Source organism: Notamacropus eugenii, chromosome 2 (genome assembly GCF_028372415.1).
Source record: "Notamacropus eugenii isolate mMacEug1 chromosome 2, mMacEug1.pri_v2, whole genome shotgun sequence".
Taxonomy (NCBI): domain Eukaryota; kingdom Metazoa; phylum Chordata; class Mammalia; order Diprotodontia; family Macropodidae; genus Notamacropus; species Notamacropus eugenii.
This window is the reverse complement of record NC_092873.1, coordinates 462151861-462159258: the sequence shown is the minus strand read 5'-3', so window position 1 is coordinate 462159258 and position 7398 is coordinate 462151861. Positions and strand designations below refer to the sequence as shown.

Here is a 7398-nt window from a genome sequence, read left to right as displayed (position 1 = left end):
ATATTCTTGAAGAGTTATGTCTAGTTATTTCAAATATATCAGGGAATGCACCAATTATGGGAAACCTTGGGGATCCATTTGTAAAACAAGCCTCAAACCTCTTTTTTTCTTAAGTCTTGGGTTTGTTTAAAGGACTTTTCAAGCTCTTCAGTAGATCCCTGAAGCTCTAGCAGTCAGTCAACAAGCATTCATTTAGTGCCTCTCTTGTGCTTAAAGTATGCTAAAGTTCCCTGGCACAAGTGGATTTAGATCAGAGGTTCTTAAATCTTTTTTTGTGTCCACTGGGTGAAGCCAATGGACTCCTCAGAACACTTGTTTTTTTAGATGCATAAAACACACAGTGTTACAAAAGAAATCAATTATACTGAGTTATCAAAATAGTAACAAAAATTATTTCAGAGGTGCACATTAAGAATCTTTGATTAATCTGATTTTGTGATATATAAACATCTACAGAGGATTATAATTGCATGTTATGAATATACTAAGTATTAATATTCTAAGGCCTGAGCAGATGATTCAATAGGGTAAACATGTAGCATTTTTTAAATGAAATTTGTGAAATTGTTGAAACTTTTCAGACATTAAATTTAAATGAGGATATGGTTTCTAAATCTAGTTTTTTTTTCAGTCTCCAGATCACACTTTTGTCTCTGTTCATCACACAGAATTCAATGGAAAGGCATGGTGGGCATGGGAGGTCATAACACATAACTAAAGAGGAACTACAAAGAACAGGAGTTAAGGATTTGATCAAAGAACTGTATGGCAGAAAGAGAAGATAGACTGGTCTTGTGGTAAGAGAGGGAAAGGATGTTCATGTGGACCACTAGTGCGCTCCATTTGGTACCTTGCCCTGTGGAGGTAAAGAGAAAGGGATTAAGGCCTCCAAGCATGTGGAGACCCCTTCTGTGGAAGTTTTGAGAGGACATGGAGGAGATTCACATGAGATAGATTTTGATCTATATGTTGGAGGGAACTTCCAAGTCTACCAGATCACAGATACTTTTAAGTATTTTCATACTTCGGAGAGGCAATGAAAATTCAGTCTAGAAACATAAGAATTCAAATGTTGCTATCCATAGGTTGCCACCTTCTTTTTTGATGTGATTCAGGTAAAGAACTACCAAAGCAAATGAATACCTTTTTGTTTTTTTTATAGTACCTATGTTACTTTGTATAATGGCTACCTATTTCAGCCTCCTTTACTGCCCACTTAGAATTATTGACACAAATTACAAATTTTGTTTCATTATTATTTCTCGTGTGTGTGTGTGTGTATGCAAATCAAAACTTTGCTGCTTGGTCTCTATTTCCTGGAAATATCTCAGAGTTGCTGAAATGAGACTACAGTAAAGAGTGGTGTACTTTGAAAACTATATAAATATCATATATATTCAAAAAGTTTAAACGCCCTGGTTTGAAACAAGGTACACTTATACCTTGGGCTCTCTTTTCCTTGCAACATCAGCATTGGAAAAGAGCCCAAGTTCTGGTCTGGGACTAGAACTCATGGTCTTCTGGCGCCGAGAGCACGAACTGAGTCATTCTGGCATTGGGATTATTTTGTGACTCAGCAGCCTAAAGAGGAGGATGTCAGAAACTAGATAATTTCGAGTCTTTTAAAGGCAAGATAGAGAACACAAACAACACAGTGAAATAACTTTGCCGCGGGTTTGGTGTACCCTGGGGAAAAAAGGTTAATTCCATTCCCAGCCTTTTTACTTCCTTCCTAGCCACTGGTAAAATGACTGAAATTACACTTTAACTCCGGGACAGGAAATCACTGCTCAAAATGCATTTGGGACGCAGCTGTAAGGTCCGGCGTCTCTGGGAAAACGTTTCGGCCCCTCGGACGGCCCGACACATCCCCCTCCCCGGAAAGATTGTGGGAATGGTGACCCACCCATCCACCCCCGGACTTGGCTGGAATGGTCTCAGGTGGGCGGAGGGAGGCTGGGCCGGGGGGTAGGGAACCCCCGGCAATCTGTCCCGGGCAGTCCTAGGTGGGCGGAAGAAGGCTAGTGACCACCTGGAAGCCTCACGGAGGGGCTAGGCTGGGGGTGACCCCCAGATTTGACTGGGACAGTCCTAAGTGGGTGGGGGGTGGGTGACAATCCCCCTTCCCCCAATTTGGCAGGAACAAGCCTACGTGGGGGAGGAGACAGGGCAGGGGGGGTGTTGACACCTCCCCGGCCCCGGCCCCGGCCCCCTCCCCCGCCCCGTTTGGCCGAGGGAGTTCCAGTTGGGCAGAGGTAGAAGGATGGGGCCGTGAATAAGTTGCTAGAAGCTCCACATCGAGCATAATGAACAATCCACCCCATCCCTCCTCGGGTCCGCCGGGATCTCACCCCAGCCTGGGAACCCCCCACCCCCCCCATTTACAGGATTGCGTTCCCCGAGACAGCCGCGGGCTCCCGGGACCCGCAGTCTCATCTCCACCCCAGTCCCGCCCCGCTCGCCCCCGATCTCCCGCTACTCCCTCTTCCCAACTTTCCCTTCCCTCCCAGCATGCCCCGCGAGGGCCGACCCTCCCATCCCCCCCGCGTGTCCCTCCGCCTCCCCCCGCTCCCCCCTCCTCTCCTCTCCACTGCGCCGACCCTCGCTGCCCCTCCTCCTCTTCTCACGCTCGTACCCCCCCCTCCCGCCCTGATCGCGCGCGCGCACTTCGGGGCGCCCGACGCTCCCGATCCCTCCCCCTCCCCCGACGCGGTGGCCGCGGCCGGGCCGTCTACGGCGCTCCGAGGGTGCGAGAGGAGCCTGAGGGCCGCCGCCGGGCCCTGCTGAAGGGCGGTCGGGCGACCTTTTCTATCCGCTCCCGCTCCCTCTCCGCCGAGCATCTCGGTCGGTGCTCCCCGGGGGCGCGCGCGCGGGTACGCGCGCGGAAGTCCGGGGCCGGCGGCGGGCGGGGGTGTGGGACGGCCGTCCCTGCCCGGGGGGCGGGGGGGAGAGGGGAGGGCAGGGAGGAGGGGGAGGGGGGCGGCGGCGGCGGCCGAGGAGGGGGTGGCTCGCGCGAGCTGCGGAGCTCTTGGAGAGGCAGGCAGGCGCGCCGCACGCAGCTCTCCCAGCGCCGGACTCTGCCGCCGCCTCGCGTAGCCTCGCCCGAGCCCGCGCTCCCTCCCGGCCCGAGCACGATGCGCGGGAGCCCGACGAGGCCCCTGGCCGCGCTGCTGGCGGCCGCGCTGCTGGCGGGCTGGGCGGCGGCGGCCATGGACGAGTGCGCGGACGAGGGCGGCCGGCCGCAGCGCTGCATGCCTGAGTTCGTCAACGCCGCCTTCAACGTGACCGTGGTGGCCACCAACACGTGCGGCGCCCCGCCCGAGGAGTACTGCGTGCAGACCGGGGTGACCGGGGTCACCAAGTCGTGTCACCTGTGCGACGCCGGCCAGCCCCACCTGGCGCACGGGGCCGCCTACCTGACCGACTACAACAACCAGGCCGACACCACCTGGTGGCAGAGCCAGACCATGCTGGCCGGGGTGCAGTACCCCAGCACCATCAACCTCACCCTGCACCTGGGTAAGCCCGAGCCCCTGCCCTCCGCACCCCTCCGCCGGCCGGCGGGGCATCCCTGGCTCCTCCCCGCCCGGAGGGAGGCTCTCGCTGCCCTGTGCTCCGCTGAGACCGCGGAGGGTCTTCGTTCAGGGACTTGAGGGGACCGGGGCGGGGGAGAGCAGGAGGAGGGGATCTCTGCCCATCCTCACTTGTCCGTGCCCCGTTGAAACACCAACGTACTCCACAAGTTATTGTCCCTTCCTGCCTTTGAGCCCTGATGAAGGACTCCCAAACCGCTTCAGTGCTCATCCTCCCCCGGGGAAGACCCAAGGTCTGTACCCAGTGTAATTGGGGGAACGCTTTTCCGATGTGTGTAAACGAATCAGGCTCCAGGATTTTCCCGTGCTTTGATTCCAGGGGAATGTAGAAACGTTTAAATAATCTTTTGGAAATCAGAAAAGAATGGATGAAAATCATTACTGCAAGGGGGAGGTGGTTGGGAAAGTTGGATCTGCTGATGTGTCAAAATAGTTTTAATCTTCTAAATATTTCTCTACACTTGTAAAAGATGTAAGCAAAACGGGAATCGGTAACAGTAGTCAAAAGCTTAAGAGTTAGTTACATGTATCTAGATTCGTACAATTAGAAGCTCTTTAGGATCGGAGACCTTGTTGCATCATAGCTGCGGCTTAATGAAATTCCTGAGAACAGACACTCCCCTGACCTACTCTTTTGCTGTTGGTCTTAGGCAGGCTAAATCCATAAAGCACATCTTCATAGATGTGGTGTTTAAAAATGGAAGTTTGGTAGGGGATGGACACTTTTGCCCCTAATTGTTCTTTTCCTTTCTTTCATCAGTGTATTTACTTTGGTACACTTAGCTTTCCTAAGCACCAAGATTCTAAGAGGAAATTATCTAGAATACAGGAAGTGCTGCCTTTTTTTTTAAAAATACAGCTAAAAAGTTGTAATGAACAGACCAGTTTTGTGAAGAGAATAGGATTTAGTACTTTTGACATAAATGGTTTTGGTCTTGAGTTTTCAGGAAATCAAAATTTCTTCTTTTAAAAATAATATTCACAGTAAAGAGAAACATTTGAGGCTTCTATAATTTCAGAGATAGAGGAAGAACTTTTAAAAATGCACCAGAAACACTCAAAGCTATGGATAGGTAGCTTAGAACAGGTGCTTTTTGAGTAGTCTAGAGGACTTCCAATTGTCGTTTATAATATAATTATATTCATTAGTTTTTTCCCCCCGCAGTGGCATACTTGACCTTAGCGCAAAAGCAAGTTTTTGTATTAAAAAAAAATTGTCATTTTTCTTGTTAAATTTTAGCCTAAGGAAATTCTAGGATTGTTTTCAGTAACAAAAATAAGCCTCAGCTTGTCTGTCTCTAAATTGAGAAATATATTGTCCTCTTATGGAAACGACTAAATTTAGGAAGTACACTCAGTTGAGATGTCTTTTCGAATTAGAATATTGTGCTGAAATGAAAATGGCCCTCTGTACATTTGTAGATTTGCGTTTTCTATATTAGAATTTATATAGACTAAGGTTCTTCATTCAGATAGAACTTTAGTTACTCTATGAAATTGCTTCATTACCTATGGATTACATAAAATTGGATAGAGAAGATACTCATCTATTACTACTTGGAGTCTGATCATAATTGGTTAACCTTTCAGATTGTTAGTATAACAATTGTGCCTATTTAACTTTTAATATGCTTCTTGGCATATCTGTGACTAACACAGATTTTTCATTCTTTGGGGGTGTCACAAAAGTCTTAGTACAGTTTTAAGTGCTGTTAAATGTAGTCTTTGTCTGAATGAATTTAAGACATTAATTGCTTAATTATTTTATTTGTGGATTTTCATCCATGAAATGTTCTGTCTCCAATGTTCAGAATTATTGTTATAGTGAGTGATTGGTGAAAACATTTAGTCCTAAACCTCTATGGTTGAGTAAGTTCTGAAAAATAAAATTATTAGCCATCTTGGAAACTTGTTGTTTTCATGTACATTTATAGCTTTAAAAATCAGAGAATTTTAGAATTTAGGATGTGAAATAATCAGCAGGATAAGACTGTAAAGAGCACTGGACAAAGGGTCAGGAGAATCTGCAATCAGTAGTAGATTATGTATATTATGACTCCTGGACCATATTCTTCCTCCAATACTACTTGCTTTTCCTGAGGAAAAGTTTTTAAATGCTTAGAGTGTGGGGGTTTTTTAGTGGGGAGGAAAATGTGGGGTAAAAAGGGAAAAATTGTTGTGTTTTAGTTATTAAGCATCTGCTATGTATGCTCAGCATAGTGCTTGAAGGCACATAGTAGGTGATTAATGTTTATTGACTGAGAGACTGACCAAAAGAGGTTTTTTCTCATGTGTATATTCATTACTAGGTATTATGTTTTAAAATCAGTTGAACAGAATTTTCATTGAAAGTAGGGATTCTAATTTTGTCTTTTTTGAGACTTCTTTGGAAATTAAAAAAGTAAACTAAGAAATTTGCAAATCTAATTCACACTAAATTTTATTAAATTGATGAAGAGTAGAGCTTCAGATGCCAGCTTGCATGCTGATTTTAAGAGCATCTGATTTGCCTTATGAATTCAGGTTATGTGACTATTTGTGCAGTTATTAAATCTTCCATGCTTTCAGACAAATGTGCTCTGTTTTTGAGAGCATGCAAATCTGCTAGATCCTGAAAACCTTTTTTCTAGTGTTCCAGCTGAGACAGTTATTAAACATTGAATGGACAACTCTAAAGTGAGCAAAATCAGATTCATGTGGCCACTGATTACAAAGCTTTTTTGATCTGGTATCCTTTTTTCTTAGAATGATACAGCATTTCCCAAAGGAAAGCAAGTCCAAATTATGTTGTCACATTTATCACCACCTGTTGTAGGAAAGGCAGGAAATCAACAGTTGATTCTGCAGGAGCCTATCTTAAATGCCTTATACAGTAATCCATAGTGCTGTGTATTGTCGGATATAATTAGCTACCATTGCAGCACTGCACTTCTTAACTGCTGGATGTTAGAGCTCTCAGCCAGACATTGTTCTTTCAAAGAATTCCTTTAAAAAAAAAACAACTAACTTCCATCTATAAGAAAAGTATGATCTCTTTGTTTTTTAAGTGACAATTTTATCCATGTTTGGAAAGGTAGTTAATAGATTATATAGCTAGAGGTTTTTCTATTATAAAATAACACATTTGTTAATTTAATAATCCTGGATGAAAAGTTGGGATAAGGGACCATGATCCTTGAGGGAGTTCTAAAAATAATAAAAATCAGGCTCCCTTTTAAAGACAAAAGTTTTGAGAGGTGGTGGTACGATGTAGAACTGACATTTGAAGATTAGGAAAAAACTTAAAGTTAACTTTCAAACTAGATTGAAATGCTTTTAAAAATGCATATTAAACATAGTGATGGGGATGAGGCAGTTTTAGCTACATCTGAATATTTCTTTATATGTTTAAATTGGAATGATTGACATGTAGCAATGGTATATTCTATTTGGTTCAAAAAATGTTTAATTGTTGAAGAAATATGAATTTTTTTCAAGAAAACCTTTGGAGATTGGTTCAATTTAGGTTTCAGAATGACTTGCTGAGCACTTTAGTGACTTCACTGTGGTATTTGCAGAGCCCTGAGGGAAACTCTATTTTAGTTAGTCTCACAAAGACTTGATTTACATTTTGCAGGTTTCAACAGGAGTAGTTAAAGAGATCAACTTCTTCAGTGACAGCCAAGCCAGTTCAGTGTAGTTATATAAAGTTGTTTTAAGACCCCTCTTCCATCAGTTTTCTTTAAATCTCCTCCTTTTTCTAAGTCAGGGATGCATGGAGGAGAGGAGTTTAATAGCACCAAATATTTGATTTCTGATGGAGTTG

At 44.8% G+C, this 7398-nt stretch overlaps 1 protein-coding gene across 1 annotated transcript in view; it reads left to right on the top strand.

Annotated features, from left to right (window-relative positions):
* Positions 1-3013: 3013 nt before the first annotated feature.
* Positions 3014-7398, top strand: part of LAMC1 (laminin subunit gamma 1) — a 144431-nt gene continuing 140046 nt past the window's right edge. Inside the window, exon 1 of the mRNA XM_072648436.1 lies at positions 3014-3519. Within this exon, the coding sequence (XP_072504537.1) occupies positions 3135-3519 (385 nt within the window). The 5' untranslated portion in view covers positions 3014-3134. The remainder of the gene's footprint in view (positions 3520-7398) is intronic.